This window comes from Vipera ursinii (assembly GCF_947247035.1).
Source record: "Vipera ursinii genome assembly, chromosome: 6".
Taxonomy (NCBI): domain Eukaryota; kingdom Metazoa; phylum Chordata; class Lepidosauria; order Squamata; family Viperidae; genus Vipera; species Vipera ursinii.
The window spans coordinates 76,388,179-76,409,682 of record NC_139515.1 but is presented as its reverse complement, the minus strand read 5'-3'; the positions used below and the strand labels follow the sequence as shown (position 1 = coordinate 76,409,682).

Sequence of the window (21,504 nt, the reverse complement as noted above, 5' to 3'; positions counted from 1 at the left end):
AATACAGATGAACAGCAAGATTACCTCCCTCCCTAATGTTTCATAATAATGTGTCCTAATTCATTAGGAAAGCATGAGAAGAAAAAAAAATAGAGATGTAAAGAAGGAAAAAGCATGGTGTTTTTGGATTGCTATAGTTTTGTAGAGTAAGGGAGAAATCTGGATTACAGACCTATTTGCCCAGCTTTTTAAAATTATGCTTCAGAAAACAGGGCAAACATTAGTTAAGTTGCCTAGCTATGAACTGACGCAATCTCATCAAAAATAAAATATTAACAATTAGTATTTCCTATTGAACAATATTATTTTAAAAATAATTAAACTACAGGGGATCTCAATATGACATTTTACATGAAATTTCCTCAGTACAGTATACTAAACAATCCACCTAGTTGTTAAGGGTAGTTGCCACCAGTTCAAAGTAAATTTTTCAAATTAATAACAGGGTCAGATTGAGATGTCCAAAGCATTTCAGCAATACTTTTTCAGCAATCCCAATTTCATTTCAGTATGATAAGAATTAATCCCATTAAAGCTTTTCAATGCCTATTTTGTCAGGATTGAAAGAGGGCAAGAACAAGGACTCTGGCTCTATTTACCTACAAGTTGAATTCACCATAAGTAATTTTTGTTTTATCTATCACAAAGATATTAGGTCTTGCATCAACTCCTAGGATGTAGTGCTTATTCATTGCCAATTATTCTTTTGCTCTTTCTACATGGTCTAAGCCTATTTATTCTGAAGGAGCACAGTAATGAGGGTTAAAGAATACACAGAAAGAAAAATAAAACGAAGCTTTTAGACACAGATTGATCTTGGTTATATTTTGCATACTTTACTTTTCATACTTTAATTATATCACACATATCCTCAATATTTGCCTCTTTATATTGAATATTTTAAAAGAACTTATAGGCACAAAGACCTTGCAATGGGTGGTTAATTTAGAATAGATAAAAGTACTTTTCTTGCATACTCCGCGAGCTGCATTGGCTTCCAGTTGCCCTTCGGGTGAGGTTCAAGGTGCTGGTGATGACCTATAAAGCCCTAAATGGCGAGGGTCCGGGATATTTGAGGGAACACCTGCTGCCAGCATCAAGTTCCCTTCGTCCAGTGCGCTCCCACAGGGAGGGTCTCCTCAGGGTGCCACCGGTTAAAGACTGCCGGCGGGTAACACCCAGGGATAGGGCCTTCTCAGTGGGTGCGCCTGCCCTGTGGAACCAGCTGCCTGTGGAGCTTAGGACTGCCCCCAACCTCCGTTCATTCCACTGGGACCTGAAGACCTGGCTCTTCGAGCTCTCTGGCCCAGGCTGAGAATATTTTTAATTTTAATTTTAATTTTAACTGGGTTTTAATTCTCTCAGGGTTCTATTTAATCTCTTTTAATTTGTTTTAACGTTTGTATTGACTGTTTTTTAAATGCCCTGTAAACCGCCCTGAGCCCTTCGGGAAAGGGCGGTATATAAATCTAAATAAAATAAAAATAAATAATGCTTAATTATCTCACAGAATTAACTAACAAAAAATACTGCCCCTAGGGTACAACCTCTTCTTCCAGGAATACTCTGGATCATCATATCCTGGGTCCACCTACTGCTTTTGAGGTGATAGTTTGATAACTCTAGAGCCCATCACTAAAAGCTACCAAGATAGAAATAATTTAAACAGTCCAAAACTTCTGGCTGTGTTGTGTTGAGATGAAAAAGAGTACAAGTCCTTCCTGCCCCTCCCCTTACCTATAGGAGAAAATCTATTTGACAGGAGTAAAACAAAATTAGATTCCTTAGATAAAGGAAAAAAAGCCTGCCAAAATTAAAAAAAATAGCATGCAAAATGCAACATGACTTGAGTTTACAAAGCAAAGGAAATGCTAGATGATGCGTGTCTGCTGTAAACAGAAACAGGTTTTTTTCCTGCCAAATTTTGATACTGCAGAAATTTCAACTTGGATTATAAACACAATATCTCCATGCTTACACTGATGAATGGATAATTGGATACACTTCACTAGGTTGCACAAATAAAATAAAATAAAAAGTATCACAGAGAAGAAAAATCAGAATTTCTGGCTGGAACATCTATCTATTTCTCATATACATTTTCTGTTTCAATCTTTCTGGATTTCCCATTTTCCTGGGATTCCCAATTTTAATCTATTACTCCCATGCTTTTCACATCTCAGGTTTAGAGCTCCTTCAGTTGGAGAATCTGGAGTAATCTTAACTCTAGATGGCACCTCATTTATGGATGAGGATTCTATGTCCGTACCTGCCTGGTATAGGGATTTGTTGGCTGCCATTTGCAACAGATATCCTTAAATAATTCTTAGGAATTATTTGATAAAAGTTATGTGATAACTTTTATCCATAAATGTTCAATAATCAAAGGCAATAATCCTGCCAATAATCAGTGGACATGTGTTAATAGCTTCTTTCCTATGCTTCTGAGTTTTTGGGGAGCCAATTGGTTAGCCTTTATTAGAAACAATTCTATATTAAGATTGACATCCATCAAAGCTCTTCTTAGATTATGAAGCTGTAATATTCATTATGTAACAGACATTAACTTTCTGGCCCAAATGAGGAAGAACTAATAGAAGTCTGGGCCTTGGAATTCCCTTGGTCCATTCAGAGCTGTTTTTGCAACTGGAGAAACCGGGAACCTACTAAGTAGATAAGTAAATGAATACTGAGAGGCCATTAGGATAGTTTCCTTGAGTACCTCAACTTAACTTATAGGCTCTCTTATATGGTGATTTCTCAAATAATGACAATAAAACGTTATTTTGTAACGTGTTTGGAGTATTCAGAGGACTCATATATACCTCAAATAGCCACTTTGGTCTAGTCTAGTGGTTAAGGCTAGAAAGCAGGAGACTGTGAGTTCAAGTCCCACTTTAGCCACGAAAGTTTGCTGGTAGACTTTACAGTAGTCACTCTCTCAGGCCTACTTACCTCACAGGGTTGTTGTGGAAAAAATAGGAGGAGGATGTGTTGGATATGTTTGCTGCCTTAAATTATTTGTAAAAATAATAAAAGTGGGATACAAATAAATAAAATAATCCAATAGTCTTATTTACAAAGGAGCAGATGGAAAGGAGATAGGGCTGAACCTGATAGATTAGGACTAAATACTGTCTCAATTCATTTTTTCATTACATTGCAGCACATTTTTGATGGTGTACTTACTCCTAATTCTTTATTAAAATTTAATATAATTTATTTTCTGTTTAAAATATATAACAACTTAAAATTAATTATATTTTGAAACATATGGAATAGCCATTTTCATCATCTTCTGGCAGGGAGTATGTGTGTGTGTGTGTATAGTATATATAAATTATATTTATTTATATACATGTGAGATGTGTAAATATTTTCAAAAGTCATTTTTAAAAAAAATATATACACATAATGTTTCAAATTTCTGTTACATTATTATATATTTGCTCTGTGAAGTTCCATGTACAATTATAATGATCTATTAAACTGGCAAACAATAGAAATATTGCTGCTGTCAACAATCTTTACCTTCTGCAACTGAACTTCCAAGGAACCTCCTGAATCCGTACAGTGGTGGAGGAAGGGGTGCTGTAGCTGTCCACGGTGCTGACGGTGTTGGGATAGCTTGGTGGATTGTAAAAGCGGCTCAAGGCAGTATTATTGGCATTATTGATGTTAGCATTGGAACCTGATGAGGAGTAACTACTTGGAGTGAAGGTGGAATCCACAAGCTTCTCATGGGATGGGGATTCAGTGTCTCCTTGGTTGTTGCTAGATTTGTTGATGTGCAAAGGGCGCTGAGTAGTGAATGTCTGCGGGAATGAGCTTCTGCCATCACTTTGGTAATAGCTGACATGATTTCCAAACAAGCCACCAGCTCTCTGGAAGCAAAACAGAAGCATATTAATGAATGAATAAAAGCTCCAGTACAGAGGTAGTAATGTCCTACAGGAGGCTGTAAAGCAAATGCACTACAACTGGACTGACCTACAATGGTAGTTGTGGCTGTTTCAGTTGTTGTTAGGCAAATCCCACATGGTCATTAGGCACAACAACACGTGACTGTCATTTGTGACTCCTGCCGGCTTCCCCCATTGACTTTGCTTGTTGGAAACCAGCAGTGCAGGTCACAAATAGTGATCATGTGATAGCGGAAAGCTGGACTCATCATAATTGCAAGCTGGTCGCCAAGTGCCCAAATCGCAATCATGCTGCAATAGTTGCAACTATAAGGAGCAGTCATAAGTCTCCCTGTTCATTGCTGTTGTAACGTCAAATAGTCATGGAACAAGTGGTTGCTGAATATGCCATAATAGCATATCTTGTTGTGTGCGTTCACCATTTAATAGGATGCTTTTTTGGAGCAGTACTTGCAAATAAATATCTGGCTCTTAAAACTCCAATGTACAATGTCTTAGTTTCCCTTTTGCACAGCAATGATATGTAGTCAGGATGCTTCTGTCTATCAGGAATAGAATAGAAATCCTTCATATCCTCCACCTTTGGCATGCGTATTCCTAAATTAACACCGGGCACTCAGCAATCCTCAGCTAAGTTCCCAGCAATCCTTCATTGAGGTGAAACTGAGCAAAGCAAAAACTACTTTAGAGTTACTTGATTTCTACAATAGATTCCTTTAGGTTATTGTCTTCTTCTCCAAAGCTGCAGAGGAAGAGGAAGGCAAGGGAGATGAATGAAATCTGTGTCTGTGTATTGGTGAATGTTGTATGTGCATACATACTTGTAATTTCACAGTACAGCACGTAATGTGGTTCTTGAGCCTATTCATCTCTGCTTTAACATGTTGGGAATGTAGAAACATAACATTAACAGTAGTGATGGAAAGAATGTTAGTTTTGCATTGTACTAATCACATTCAGCTAAGAAGGAGGCATAAGTCTTTTAAATCTGAGGTTTATGCTACTACTTCTGCTAATCCTGTCTATTGATTCTGTAATCTTTGATTTCTCATAAGAAGTAAATACTAACTAAAAACACAGATGATGTTATAGTATAAATTTGAAATGCCTTTTTAAGATATCTGTTTTTTATTATTCTTAGTTATAGTTTTCTCTGTTCATCCTGTACTGCATATACTTCAGTCTATGAATCTGACTGAATAGTTTTGGATCATTCTGCTGCACACCAGATTGCATCTTCATGGTGAAAGCACTTACCCTGAAAATATCATCTTCAGAAGCAGCAGAAACAGCTTCTTTCATGGCCTTGTCTAATTCCTCTTCTGCTGTCAAGTCTCCAGATATTGCCCTTCGAATCTCTGGTCCAATGTCATGTAATGTGCGTAGACCAGCCTAGAAAATATTATGGTTTAGCATACTGGTAGATAAAAGAAATAAAACTGACCTTAAAATACATTGGCCCTTAACACCTACTAAATCTCAATATAATTGGATGTTGTAGTGCTGGGGATTTTGAGCACAAGTCATAAACATATTTGTGCTGAGTGCTATTTTCCTATCAGCTGATTCATTCTGCAATTCTAAATTGACAAAAATCTTTTTGTAGAGAATAGTTTCCCTGTATCTGAAATATGGAAAAAGCAATTCAGAAAAAAAGAGGACCACTTTCAATCCATCTGTGACAATGGATGTTACAAAGAATGTAACTTATAAATTGTTCCCATATGTAGTGAAGTTAGTTGGTCTAGTCTGAAAACATGACAAAAATTACAATGAATGCCTTCATAAACATTTCCTAAATTTCACTACAATTTTTGAAGGATCTATATGATGGATCCTTGAGATGCTGTTTGATAATAGAATAACCTCATAACTTTACTTCCTCATAATTATGCTCTAAATATTTGATCCAAGTATATTAATGTAGAAGTAAATATATTTCTTATCAAGATATCTTATTTCCAACCAGTGGTTCTTACATAAGAAAATACAATTTTAATTAAAAGGGCCCTATTTATAATTAATTCTAATAACTAAAAAGGTATGTTGATAACTAGTATACCCAATATATTAGATTAATTTAAAATGCTTTTAAAATTTGGGCTGGGGATCATCATCTTGAGTTTGTAACATCAAAACTAATTAAATTCATATTTTTAAGAGATGTTTCTCAGTTTTTGGAGTAGATCTTTGATAGGAAGGATAATGAAACTGCTGGGTTGATAGTTTCTGTCAATGTCATAATGATAAGCAATATACAGAAGATCCACTTTTGACTTTCTTTTCTGTAAACCTCATGCTAAGTATTCATTACTTACCTGTAGAGAAAGAGCATTACGTTGTGAAGGTTTGCCCACGAGACCCTGTTCTTTACGTTTTTTGAATTTTCGGAAATACTCTTGAATCAGGAACGTGGCATAGAATTTTCCAACTGTAACTTCATCATCTAGATGGCAAAAAAATTGAAAAAAATCAAATAAAAAGCTAAAAACAACTGATAGTTTGTTTTTATAATTTACCAACAAACTATTAGTTAATGATATTAATGCCTACTGTTTTTTTTAAAAAAAATAATCTCCCAGCCTTTATTTAGAAATCAAAGTGTTTTGCAGTTTGGAACTGGTTAGAATAGAATAGAATAGAATAGAATAGAATAGAATAGAATAGAGCTGGAAGGGACCTTGGAGGTCTTCTAGTCCACCCCCTGCTCAAGCAGGAGAACCTATACCATCTCAGACAGGTGAATGTCTAGTCTTTTCTTAAAAATCTGCAGTGATAGAGCAGATTCTGGGGGTAAGCTGTTCCACTGGTTGATTGTTCTCACTGTCAGGAAGTTTCTCCTTCCATGTTGCTTCTTTCTTTGATCAGTTTCCAACCATTGTTTCTCGTCCTTCCCTCTGGTGCTTTGGCGAACAACCTGGTCCCCTCTGCCTTGTGGTACCCCCTCAGGTACTGGAATACTGCTATCATGTCTCCCCTATTTCTTCTTTTCTTTAGACTAGCCAAACCCAAGTCCCTTAGCCGTTCTTCGTATGTTTTAGTCTCCAGGCCTTTGATCATCTTCTCTGAATTTTTCCCAAACTCTCAACATCTTTTTTGTGACATGGTGACCAAAATTCGCTGCAGTATTCCAGGTGTGGTCTTACTAGGGTTTTATAAAGTGGTAATAATACTTTGTGTGATCTTGATTCTATGCCTCTGTTTATACAACCCAGAATTGTAATAGCTTTTTTGGCTGCTGCTGCACACTGCTGGCTCATAGTCAAGCGATCGTACACTAGGACTCCAAGGTCCTTCTCACAGTTACTGTTTTTGAGCCAGATATCGCCCGATCTGTATTTGTACCTTTGGGTTTTCCTGCCTAGATGTAAGACTTTGCTTTTCTCCACACTGAAACTCATTTTGTTGGATAGGGCCCATTGTTCAAGTAAATAGAGTATTGAAAGAAAGACGGACTCACCACCTGCTGGGGGTACAACCTGATCCAACAGTTTCATGCTAGTGCGTTTCCAGATTTTCTTAATGATTGCACGCAGCTCCTCATTGGCTTGTTCCAAGTTACCTATAAGAAGATATATTAGTAAAAACAAATATTTCAGTTCTTGTACGGAGCAGTACTTTTATCTGGTCCACAGATAAAAAGAGAATCATGTAAAAATAAGAGGCCATATTATAATACATTTTTTAATAACTCTGATCCTATTAAATAAAAAAATGACAATGTCTGTCTTTTGGCCTATTTTGACCTGTGAAACATGGTGATAGATGTTTTTTTTTGAGGCTGAAGCCAGACTTAATGATCCTGAAAAGGTAGAATGGTATTTAGAGAAATAAAAATATAAAGATTCCCTTGAACAGAAGAAAGTTTCATGAGTAGCAGAAATATTTTAGGAACTAGTTGTGTTTTTTTTAAAAGAAAAGATGTTTTAAAAAGGTTTCTCTACAGCTAGATGTCAGGGGCTATTTGAGGTGACAAAGTTGTATCTATATATAAAATCTGAGTGGATCATAATTCATATTGCACCTACTCAAGTAACTGTTAATTCATCAAATATCTAGCAATATTCTATATTATGATCTTGGCTTTATGATACTGCAGTACAACACTTGGAAGACAACAGTGTGATAAATGCAATTTAAAGTATGAGATCAATTCAGAACTGAAACTGTTTCCATCTTCTACATATTAATATGGAAATGAAAACCTGCCTCAAGAAAAGTAAATCAAGCTCTGCGAGACACAGAAAAAGGTGTTATGAGCAGAAATTAATTTTGATATGAATATGCATCTGTTCCTTTTGAGAAGAGATTGTACACTATCTCCTGCTGATTGTATGGCTAACATACCTTGTTATTGTTCCATTTTTTAAAAACTGGTTTTACTGTTCTGGAGTTGTAAGCAGCTCAGAGTTGTTTTTGTGTGATTGACTCTGGGTTAATTTATGTATGTTTTTGTGTAGTTAACAATTGAAATAACAAACACAAATGCTAGTAAAACTGTTCAAAGTACAGGTAGTTCTTGACACAACAGTTTGTTTAGTGACTGTTCAAAGTTATGCCACTGAAAAAAATGACATATGACCATTTTTCACATGATTGTTGCAGCATCCCCACGTTCAAGTGATCAAAATTCAAACTCTTGGCAACTGACTCATATTTGTGACAGTTGCAATGTCCTGGGGTCATGTGATCACCTTATGTGACTTTCTGACAAGCAAAGTCAATGGGGAAACCAGATTTATTTAACAACCATGTTACTAACAACTGCAGTGATTCACTTAACAACTGTGGCAAGAAAGGTCATAAAATGGGCAAAATTCACTTAACAATTGTCTGACTTAATAACAGAAATTTTGTCCTCAATTGTGGTCCTAAGTCAAGGATCACTTATATAAACATTATGGCAAGAATTAACAGCTTTTGGGCTTCTTTTATGCAGATCCTAAAGTTCCTTAATATCACAAACTATCAAATAATGATGAGGGACTTTTCAGTCATTTTGGTGAGAAATCAAGTTAGGTAGGCACATTTTGTCAATCGAATAAATTGAAAACACCCATAAGAGGAAACAACAACAACAACAACAACAACAATAATAATTTGGAAGGCACCTTGGAGGTCATCTAGTCCAACCCCCTGCTCAGGCAGGAAACCCTATACCATTTCAGACAAATGGCTGGCCAGTCTCTTCTTAAAAACTTCCAGTGTTGGAGCATTCACCACTTCTGGAGGTAGGTTGTTCCACTGGTTAGTTGTTCTAACTGTCAGGAAGTTTCTCCTTAGTTCTAGGTTGCTTCTCTCCTTGACTAGTTTCCATCCATTGCTTCTTGTCCTGCTTTCAGGTGCTTTGGAGAATAGCTTGACTCCCTCCTCTTTGTGGCAGCCCCTGAGATATTGGAACACCCTTCTCTTCCTTAAACTACACATACCCAATTCCAGCAACCGTTCCCTATGTTTTAGCCTCCAGTCCCCCAATCATCTTTGTTGCTCTTCTCTGTACCCTTTCTAGAGTCTCGACATCTTTTTTACATCGTGGTGACCAAAACTGGATGCAGTATTCCAGGTGTGGCCTTACCAAGGCATTGTAAAGTGGTATTAGTACTTCACATGATCTTGATTCTATCCCTCTGTTAATGCAGCCTAGCACTGTGTTGGCTTTTTTGGCAGCTGCAGCACACTGCTGGCTCATATTGAAGTGATTGTCCACTACGAATCCGAGATCTCTCTCACAGTTACTACTATTGAGCAAGGTACCACCTATACTATACATGTGCATTTGATTTTTCCTGCCTAAATGTAGAACCTTACTTTTTTCACAGTTGAATTTGATTTTGTTAGATAGTGCCCAGTGTTCGAGTCTGTCTAGATCCTCCTGTATCTTAAGCCTATCTTCTGGAGTATTGGCTATTCCTGCCAGCTTGGTGTCGTCTGCAAATTTGATGAGTTCCCCATCTATCCCCTCATCCAAATCGTTGTAGGAAGGGACCTTAGAAGTCACATTATCATATTGGTGATATCATTGTATTACTCATAGGCCTCCATCACTCTTGGCTTCTCAAATGAATTGATAAAAGACAGGAAAGGAACCAACTACTGGTGACAGACTATCTATCCATGCATTATAGATTGAAAAGTCTATGTGGGCTTTATTAATTCCATCACTAAATTATAACAATATGAAAGATATTTTGAATAATATACAAATCCAGGCTCTAAGTGATTTAGAGAAGAATAAGAATTGGATAGTGAGAATAGAATTTTGCTTATTGTTATAGGGACAATATTTGATATTGCTCTCAGGAAATCTTAAAATATCACAAGAGAAATTAAGGTATGAATGGATTCAGCATTTTTGGTCTGAACAATAAATTATATTTAGAATATTATGGGCTAAATATTAAATATACACGGAGAATTCTGCATTTTAAATTTAAAATGCAAACTTAATTTTTCAAAATCAGACTGTTCAGTTTAATGTTCCACCTTGATTTAATTTACAGAATAAAATTAGTTTGTTTGCAAATATTTTTACATTAATTACAGATAATCCTTGGTTATTGACTACTATTCACATTTTCAGGGATACTTTAATTTGGATTTGTCACTGAGCAGGTAGTTGGCCACTCCCAAATCTATATGATTTTATGGCATGATAACACATATGCTGTAAGGAAATTATCAAGAATCCCATGTATTTCTGCTGCATATTAAGTGTCTTCTTACCTTCTGTTTTGATTCTCAGTGCTGTTCTTACCAACGCGAATAAGGTTGCATTAAACATAACAGTTCCATCACTATTCAATGGCATATTCATAGAGACAAGACGCTATGGAAGAAAAAGAGAGAAACACAATATTGAATTATGTGGCATAGACCATATCTTCATTATATTGTTTTCCCACTTTCATCTTTTATAGTAATTGTATTAAGAATTATAATTACAACAGTAAAGACTAATACAAACTGAAAAAAAAACTAATAATAAAAAGAAAAACTAGAAGATGCAGAAAAGGAAAAAAGTAGAAAGGAACAAAAAGAAAGGAAAAATGAGAATATATTAAGAAGAGAAATATATAAAAAATTACTTCCCCCTTCATCACAACATCTATAATAATTTTAATAACATCACTATTTCTTAAAATACAACAAATCTCTTTTCCCATATCACATCTCTTTTCTATAAATAAATCCTTAAGTTGATGTCAGCAATGTCAATCCCATTGGCTTTGACAAAATCACCTGCCGACTGGTGGTGAGAACTAAGGAGAAATTTCCTGATAGAACAATTAATCAGTGGAATAACTTGCCTCCAGAAGTTGTGAATGCTCCAACACTGGAAGTTTTTAAGAAGGGATTGGACAATCTTTTGTCTGAAATAGTATAGGGTTTCCTGCCTGAGCAGGAAGTTGGACTAGAAGACCTCCAAGGTCCCTTCCAACTCTGTTATTCTGTAATCTGTCAATGAAAAAATTCAGTTTTACTTGGAATAGCTTACGTTTTGTAGTGGTATCTTCACAATCATCAAATAATAACATCTCTCTATCTCATGTCCTTGAGAAGGGTTTGCAAAAAATGCCAAATCCAGTCTAAACATCTGGCTAATGTAAGCTTTTCCAAGTAAAGCTGCCTTTTGCAATTGGCTGATGGTGATTTTGTCAATTTGATGGCGTTGATAAAAGTCACAGTATGTAATGTACATTGTGTGGGATTAATTTTAGTAACTATACTAATATTGAAACAATATTAATACTACTATCCAGAAAATAAATATTTTAAATAAAATATGAAATGTTAATAAAATGCAGTCAATGAAGCAAAAGTTTGCAGTCTAAGAAACCAGTGCACATTTCATGATAATAAAATCTATTAACTACATAATAAAAAAATCTAGAAATCACAAGCTTTGTGTATTGATATATTGGATGATAATTCCTATTGTCCCCAGTCAATATGACCAATATCACCAATGGTCAAGGTAGATGGGGTTTGTCATCCATCAGTATATAAGGCAAAGTAATGCAAAACAGTAACAAGAAGGGAACAGAAGCCTATCATACCTTGCAAGCTACCCTGTGAGGACAGAGCTTTCCAAAACCCAGAGGAGGTTGTATCCGACGCAGGAGTGTTACAACATCTAGGTGTTTGATACGTCCTCTATAGGAAAAATAATTTAAAAAAAAAGGCTTGTCAGGCAATATTCAACGATATTGGTGGCTTCTTTGGAATTAGGTGTCTGATTATACCAGTGTTCTGGATGATTTCTCCTAGCATTTTCATGTAGATGTTGAACATCAGGGGATAGAATAAGTAACCTCACAGAAACCACAGAACGTTTGCTTAGGTGTCAAACAATGTGCTTCAGCACTTCCTTTTGGATAAGAAAGAAAGAAAAGCACTGCAAGAAAGCATTCCTGTGAAGGAATGCAGATGGAGTTGCAGTCTGCATTTGGGAAAAGCAGCTGCAGCCAAACAGACATGCTTCCCACCTTCACTTCCTCAAGGATAGACTCAACTTATCCTTTCTCTCAAATGGCAGTACAGGTATTGCTTGACCTACGACCGCAATTGAGCCCCAACTTTCTGTTGCTAAGCGCGAGAGTTGTTAAAAGCAGTTTTGCACATTTTATGACCCTTCTTGCAGATATACATAGGCAATCTTACCCCACCTAGACCCTTAGCCTAGGTGGGGTAAGCGAGAAGTGATGTCTGGAAGGTACGACTATTACAGGCAAGCAGGAGAGCTATCAGTCAACTGCCAGGACCACAAGCTACTGTAAGCAGCCCAACGTGATATGATTTCTGCCTGGAGCTTGGCTTAGAACTTGGCAGCAACCATGCTGAGTCAGCACCTAATCAACAAGTGCAGGAACATTTGGAAAGAGGCAAGAGCTGTACGCCACTTTATAGACATTAAGATTTTTACTTGTTAGAAAGACTACCTTTAGGACTTATTTATATGGCTACATCAATTTGCAAAGCCTAGAAAGGTGGAAAGCCTAAAAAGTGTATGCTACTATACTGTATGTTATACAATTATGATCTAAGCTGTAAGGTGTCCAATCTTTGAAAAACAAAGAACGCTCACAAATCCCAAAGCCTGATTCCACCGGAAGGTCTGGAGTTGGTGATACTGAAACCAACTGAAAATCTAGGACAAGCAGCAAGTCTGCATTTTCATCATGCAATTTCTGGCCAAGGCAATTTACCAAGTAAATAAAAGGAGTATCAGTATCTCCTGCCAGCCAAAAGCTCAACTGAAATCAATCTAGATAATCAGTATAATTTAGGTGCATGCAGAGCTGTGAGGCCACCACCTTTTCAGTTGCCTAGGTGATCAAATAATTAATATGATGGGGTGTGTGCTTAGGAAGCATAATATTAATGACCTTGATTGGTTCTGTATTCATATATAATATTTCATATATATATATAAGGTTAGAAATTCTGTGAGTGCACTGAGGTGTCTGGACTCAATCATTTTAACTGATTCTGACCTTCTCACCTTTGTAAGTTTGTACCAGCCATTATCCTGAATCTAATAAAAAGAAAGATCCATCCTAGAGAGATCCCCCACTTTCAGACCATCAGTTCCACACAAATAGAATACAAAATCCAGCAGGTGCCCTGCTACACGTATAAGATTTGATACCATTTGTCTTGGTTGTCACAGAAAACACGAAATCCTAAGCAGCTCCTAAATAGAAACCTGAGTAGATCCTAAACTTTGTAGATAGAGTTACTCAAAGTTCCTTTCTTTAAGTGGTGTGGCTGGGAACTTACTTGGCTTCAGGATCATACTCTGCCCAAATCCGTTTAAACTCATCCAGATGATGGGGACCCAGAATGGACCAATCACGGGTTAGATAATCAAAATTATCCATGATAACAGCAACAAAAAGGTTAATGATCTGTAAATAAGCACAAAAACATTCGTTCTACGAAGAAGGTACTTAATGCCAGAATGATTTATATTTCAAGGTCTTTCTCAAACAAAGTGCTTCTCTTGAAAAACAATTAAGATCAAAAGGTGCTAAAAGGGGCTTCAGAATTTGCATATGGCTCAGGGATCACTACTTTGCCTCCCCTGACAAATTTTTTTGGTTAAAAAATGCATATCACGACAACTTTTATAGATTGCCATAGCTACTTACTAGAAAGGCACAAAGCATGTAGAAACTGATGAAATAAAATACAGCAAAGCTGCTTCCGCAGGGATGTTCACCTTCAATATTACTACTGCCTGGTTCCACAGAGTCATTGTCACACTTCTTATCAGGTAGGCATGCCAGCATGATTTCCTGCCAAGCTTCACCAGTAGCACATCTGTTGAAAAAGGGGTGTAGCAGAGAAGAAGGTGGTTTATCATAAAAATTAAGTACTCAGCAAATAACTCACCAGATAATTGAATCTAGCTGCCTTAAGAGATCTACAGCACAAAGTCATACTTCATAAGCATCCACAGACGTTTGATGACATGTCTATTGTACCTGATAGTTTTGGGTAGCTGGTCTACACAAAGCATTTTGAGATTTGTAAAACATCAGATCTTATGCCTCGTAAAACAGGTATTAAATTCAGTGGAATTAAAAATCAATTTGGCTTTGGTAGAAAAAGATTAAATCATTTCCCTAAAATATGATTAAATCAAATATGCTTTGGGGTTAGCAAAGTTTTGTGATTAGAAGATTATTTTATTTTTCCAGTTTTCCAGTGTTGTCTTGCCATCATGGAAGTGGGCAGGGCCAAAATTTAAGTCTCACTGAAGGATTTTTAAAAAAATATCTGCTGATTTATCTTAATAACGATTCTAAAGACTTGGTGCCCTTGATTTCTTTAGTTCCTATTGGAAGCTATTGGGAAGCTGCAACATTATTTTTCATTACTGGGGACTTTGAGGGTTTTATATGGGTTGCCTTCCTTGGCATCCCTTGTTGCGACCTACCTGAAAAGCAGGAGCACAGCCTGAGGAAATGTTTGAAAGTTGTTGTTCCGATTGATTTCTGTAGTATCATTTAATGCAATTTTACCAAACACCTAATAAAAGAAAAAATTGATTCAAGGTAACGTTTCATTTCACAAAATATTCCTGTATCTGATAGTTTTAATATTCTTATTCTAATAAACTTATAAAATATACACATGTTATATATTATACTTACAACAGTTCATTTCATGTCCATTTGAAGTTACAATGGCACTGGAAAAAGTGATTTATGAACATTTTCCACACCTACAACTATTCCAGCATCCCCGTGGTCACATGATCAAAATTCAGATACTTGGCAACTGACTCATATTTAAGATGGTTGCATTGTCAGAGTCATGACAAGCAAAGTCAGTGGGGAAGCCAGATACACTTAGCAGCCATGTTACTAACTTAACAACTATAGTGATTCACTTAATAACTTCGGCAAGAAAAGTTGTAAAATGGGGCAAAATTTACTTAACAAATATCTTACCTAGGAACAGAAATTTTGGGCTCAATTGTGGTCGTAAGTCAAGGATTACCTGTATTTGCATGGTTCTGATATCTCATTCGACATCTTCCCACTGCACTGGGTGTACATCTGATTGACAGTCTTCCTATATATTACACCATTTAAACTGATCAAATCTTTTTATTTTGGGTTTAGATATTAAGGTTTTTACGATCATTCACTATTCCAATTTGCTCAAAAAACATTTTGCAGACTTCATTTTGCTTCATCTATACAATAGGTACTCTTCTTTATATGTACAAATGATATTAATAAAAATAGTAAACTATTTTAAAATGAAATACTGCAGATATAATACAGGGCACAAGATTAATTATCATATAAAATAAGAGGGCAAATTATTCTGCTTCTACATAAACCATCCTAAAATTGCTTAGGGAGGCTAAAAATGTTGTGCTAAGAAATCCTGTATATTACTGTACTCTTATGATATTTGTAAGGAAGGAGTTATGTAAAGATTAATTTTCTCAATTTTACCTTCAATAAGTGCAGTATTTTCAAGATTTTCAAAGACCATTACTTCTTTTTTTGTCATGAAATTAATGAAATGTTGGAAATGTGAAAAACATAAGGGACATCTTGAGTTTCAAATGGTTGATCTGTTAATGCTTACACTCTCTGGAACTGCATGCTTCACTGAAACCCAACTTAGCCTAGTAGCCTGATGCTCCACTATTAGTTGAACTGCTACAGATGATCTTTCCTTCATTTTCACTCTATGCTTACATCTTTTGGGCAATAGTGGATGCAGATTATGAATGATGTGATAGACTATAGTAAGGAGTGGATTCTTAAGACAACTATGAATTCCGGAAGAGGAAGAGGCAACTCAGTTCAGCTATTATACAAGAGAGAAAGAGGGTGAAGACAGCCCCTTCTTACTAGTTGACACGGTATGTTGTAGATGCTCATAGTAAGTTAAGTTTAAGTTTATTGAATTTATATACCGCCCTTTTCCCGTAGGACTCAGGGCGGTTTACAAAGTATTTAAAAACATCAATACAATACAAGAGTTAAAAACAGTTAAAATAATTAAATTTGATCCCTGAGGGGGAAAAAAAAAACCTCTCAGCCTAGGCCGGAAAGCTCAAAGAGCCAGGCCCTCAGGTCCCGGCGGAATGACCGAAGGTCAGGGGCAGTCCTAAGCTCCACGGGCAGCTGGTTCCACAGGGCAGGCACACCCACTAAGAAGGCCCTCCCCCTGGGTGTTATCCGCCGGCAGTCTTTTACAGGCGGCACCCTGAGAAGGCCCTCCAAGTGGGAGCGCACAAGACGAAGGGAACTTGATGCCGGCAGTAGGTGTTCCCTCAAATATCCCGGACCCAAGCCATTTAGTACAGTGCTTATTCTGGCAAGATTTTGTCTATAGACATGAAACAATAAAGGACTCAGCTTGGAAGAATTGCTATATGTTATTCTTGGTTTGGGGCCTGGTAGATGGTAAGATAGGAAATAATTCTATAAATAATCAAGACAGCCTGAATCTCTTATGCTCGTCTTGGTACTTGAGAAAAAGGTGGATGGTTTGGAAAATACTGCAGGTTTAGAGCATCTGCACATTCTTCCATTTTCTGAAAGAGTTTTCTGTTCCTAATGACATCAAAGGGAAAGTGAGTTGTAAAAGTAGAAGTTTTCTGTTCTGCAGATTTATGTAGCCTAATCCATGTTACTTTAGTCACATAATGAAACATCTGCAAGCAAACAACTGAGTTTATTGAACACTAAGGACTCCACTAAACTATTTCTAAAAATCTGGTCTGATAAGTCTTTCTGAGATTTTTAGGCTCAAATATCCTGAGCTATACTGGAATCAAAAATATTGGGCAAGTCGTGAAAGGGCCTTGAGCAGCACAAGTAGTCCTCGACTTACAACAGTTCATTTAGTGACTGTTCAAAGTTACAACACCACTGAAAATAGTGACAATAGTTTTTCACATTTAAGACCACTGTAGCATTCCCATGGTCATGAGAGCAATATTTGGGTTCATGCGATCACCTTTTGTGACCTTCTGAAAAGCAAAGTCAATGGAGAAGCCAGATTTACTTAACAACCATGCTCATAACTTAACAACTGCCATGATTCACTTAACAAGTGTCTCACTTAGCAACAGAAATTTTGGACTCAATTGTGGTCATAAGTCGAGGATTACTTGTACTTCAGCGCCTCTAATGTGCCACTGCAAATCCTTAAAATCTCCATGTTTACATACAACTAGAGTATGCATTTAATATATTATGCATCTAATATAGTTTATGCAACCCTACTGTATAAAATATGAATATCTGCAATCTTATAGGGTATGAGCATTGTACCAAATCAGCGATGATAGAGAGGAGCAGCAAACTAGTCACTCAATCACTTGTGCTGATCAAACAAACACAGATGACTTGCTTCCTAGTCTAAGGCTAGGCAGTTGTTATCGGAGACAATGCACAGAGAACAAGCTAGAATCTCAGATCGTGGGTGTCCATCTGGCAATCTGGTATCTTATGTAATAAATTTTCTTTTGAGGTTCATATGCAAAACCTTTGGAAACTGGTTGAGCTCTGCACATATATATATATGCAGATTGTTCTGACAGTTGTAAGTGCTGACAGTAACCAGCTTTTTAAAAGTAGAGAAATGCAAAACAATAGTGCAAATTAAGCATCCAAAGCAGACAGAACTTTTAAAGGGAGGTTCTTCTAAGTCAGTCGCCTGAGGAGCCCTGGAACTGTCTGGGCTCAGATCCTCCAACTCACTAGTTAGTAATGACAGTTGCAGCTGTTCTGAGGGGGCGCTGGGAGTTACTACTGCAAGAGGACAAATTAAACACTCTGAGGCAGGCCATAGTTTTCATTTCAGGAAAGAAGATGGTAAGGCAGAGTTTCTACATGGAGAGATTTCTTTTGTCTTTTAGACTCTGCACATAACCACACGTACCACTTTGGCTAAAATCTGCCTTTTATTTTAGTTACCAGCAATATGAAGAAATGATTGCAGTGCTGAAAAAGAAAAAAAGCACAAAAGCAAATTCTTTTTCTGACCGTGTTTACTGAGTCGCTAAGTGAGGGTTGGGCTGAGAAGAAACGACTGGTCCAAAGTCACCCAGCCAGATTTCATGCCTAAGGGAGGATGAGAACTCAGTTTCTAATTCAGCACCTTTAGCCTTTACACCAAACGGGCATTACTGTTATTAACCCACACATAAAACTAATTTAAAATTTTAATTTAGTCAAAATAAATTGGCATTTTAATTTTAGACTCCTTGACTTCATGTTCAGGTAATAGGCCACCATATGAAGTTTTTGACTTCACTTGAAGATTCTTTTCCTAATAGTTTCTGTAATTCCCTCTCCATATACTTGCAACAGTAAATATTAAATCTTGGAAAGACACTTACCTGCATCCCAATCACAGCGTAGATAAAAAACAGCATCACTATTAATAGAGCCACATAGGGGAGAGCCTGGGGAAAAAATCAAAAGCAGGTAATGATGAATCATTTATTAAGAAAGCTAGCTTTTTGGAACTTAGGATACAATATTCCCATATTGAAAGCACCTGAGAGCATAAGACCAGAGGCAAATATTTCTTTGACTCTACAATCTGCATAGAATGCATATGGATGCATTTACATATGAAGATGCATCAGAAAGTAAAAAAATTAGATGATCTTGTGCTCTCCCTTTAAAAACTTGTGTGCACCATACTATGATTAATATAAACTATTTCTCCACTAGATGACTCTACTGATCCATCGTTGTTTTGCCATAACTAATCCTTCTAACAAAAACATTCTATCTCTCTTAAGTCATTACTATTTCTTTTCACATTAATATTTTTCTTAGAATAAACAGTGCTTGCTGCCTATTATCTATTAGATCTGTAAAACCATTTTTCTTAATATTTATATATATATTTCTCTCCAGATAGATGATGATTTCAGTATTTGTTGTAATAAGAATTTAGCTATAACTTTAATCACCATCAATAATTCTTCCCTATTTAAAAATTGTACGTGTCAACTGTTACATTAATACTTTAAAAAAGTAAGATAATTGTAAAAGAAAAATATAGTCAAAAATTTAGAAATGAGGAACACATAGAATAAGAGCAAAAACTATCCAGTATAGAAATATGTATCCAATATTTTGAATTGCAGTAAGATTATCATAATTCACTCAATAAGAAATTATTTGAGCTCCACTAATTTTATTTCCATCAATGGGCATGGAGCTTTACAGTGAGAAACTGCTGAAAAAAGTAGTCCAGTAGATATTAGACTCTGGTCATCATATTTCAGAGATAATGGAGAAATATTGCTTCCTGAAATTAGAATGAAAGTGAACATATCATCTTGTTCCACTTAGACAATCAAATTTTATTTATAATTGTCTGAGGTACTTTTAAGAAGTAATAATGTTATTCAAGAATTCCTCTTGCAGCCACCACGTTTCTGCATTACATGGGCATGTATTCAAGTTATAAAGAATTGCAGGTAGTCCTCGACTTACAAGCACAATTGGGACCAGAATTCCATTTAATCAAGGTGCTTAAGTGAGTTGTGCCTCATTTTATGATCCTTTTTGGCACAGTTAAGCAAATCCAGCTTCCTCCATTGTCATTGTTGGAAGCCAAATCAGAAGGTTGTAAATGGCAATCACATGACCCCAGGATGCTGCAGCCAGCTGCCAAGCACCTAAATTTTGATCATGTGGCTATGGGGATGCAACAGTGATTATAAGTGCAAGGACTGGTTTGTAAGTTACTTTTTTCAGTGCCATTAACACTTTGAATGGTCACTAAATGAATAGTTGTAAGTTGAGAACTACCAGTCTGTAGGATTGACCTGGGAATCTCAAAAATTCAGCAAGAGATGCATAGAGAATAAATCTGAAAGAAACACTCTGCAAGGTAGAGAATTGGTATGCTGCAGAAAGAACTCAGTAGGTTTCATTTGGACTGGAGACTACTAAAAATGTATTTGCATGGGACCTTTTCTGAAGTCTCGGGTCTGTCTTCTGGTCAGTTGTATTCTTTTTATATATAAAAGACTATATGTCGTGCTCTTTTAATTTTTAAAATGATAAGGTGTGATTAAATAATTGTTGTGGAGTCAGGTGACCTTGACATTGAAATAGTTCCAGCCTCAGTGAGATCTCAGTTTTGTGGCTACCTGCATAGATTTCACCCTTGCATCCATGATTTTATGTCAGTTGGAAAGCAAGACCAAGATATGCATAAGGGTTTAGGTCTCTTGCCATGTTTGGACTGAGTCCACTTGCCAGTAATGGCCATAGATCAGCCTTCCCCTACCTGGTGCTCTTAAGATGTGTTGGGACTATCACTCCCATCATCCCCAGCCAGCATGTGGTCCAACACATCTGGAGGGTGCTATATTGGGGAATGTTGCATAGCTGAATGATTCCCCAATTGCATCAGCAAGCTGACCTAATGGACGGAAAGTGCATCACCTTTATTTTAATATAAAAACAATTTTACTATAAAATTGTTGTATTCACTTTTTGCCTTAACACTTGTATTGACAGGAATAAAACTCAGTTTAGGGTCCAATAATTTTGCACTTGGAGAGGTGTGTGACTCTTACAAATTTCTTTTTAAAAAAAATAACCAACTGTTTATGTTTGAGTTTCAAACTCCTCTACCCCGCCAGGCTTCATTCCATCCATCCTAATTTTGAGATTCTTAGAACTAGAAACTAATTTGTCCTGGGCAGAGACCATTCAGAAATTGTTGCTGTATCCCATATAAACATGTAATGCAAGGAGCAGACTGAAACATCACTGCTTCCCTGAGATAAGGCCACATAAAGCAGAAGGAAGGAATACCTGGAAAGACTTGATGAAGGTCCAAAGCAGCGTGCGGATGCCCTCCCCTCGACTCAAGAGCTTCACCAGACGCATCACACGGAAGAGTCGGAAAAAGGTGATTGAGATGCGAGAGTTGTCCTCTGTGTTCTGGAATCCATTGGCACAGAGGGCAGTAGTTACAACAGCAGGTGAAGAAAACCCACCCTGGGCCACAGAAAATGCGACTTCACAGGAAGAGTTCACTGCACTGTTCCCCTGCCTTAGAACAC

General features: G+C 36.7%; 1 protein-coding gene across 1 annotated transcript in view; it reads right to left on the bottom strand.

The window, feature by feature from the left end:
* Positions 1–21,504, bottom strand: part of CACNA1C (calcium voltage-gated channel subunit alpha1 C) — a gene marked incomplete at both ends in the record, with an annotated part of 522,454 nt that overhangs the window by 10,315 nt on the left and 490,635 nt on the right. The window contains 11 exons of the mRNA XM_083366796.1: positions 3,532–3,884; positions 5,181–5,315; positions 6,242–6,369; positions 7,384–7,485; positions 10,647–10,749; positions 11,981–12,077; positions 13,704–13,831; positions 14,075–14,246; positions 14,866–14,957; positions 18,805–18,870; positions 21,254–21,490. Coding sequence (XP_083222922.1) covers positions 3,532–3,884; positions 5,181–5,315; positions 6,242–6,369; positions 7,384–7,485; positions 10,647–10,749; positions 11,981–12,077; positions 13,704–13,831; positions 14,075–14,246; positions 14,866–14,957; positions 18,805–18,870; positions 21,254–21,490 — 1,613 coding nt within the window. The remainder of the gene's footprint in view (positions 1–3,531; positions 3,885–5,180; positions 5,316–6,241; positions 6,370–7,383; positions 7,486–10,646; positions 10,750–11,980; positions 12,078–13,703; positions 13,832–14,074; positions 14,247–14,865; positions 14,958–18,804; positions 18,871–21,253; positions 21,491–21,504) is intronic.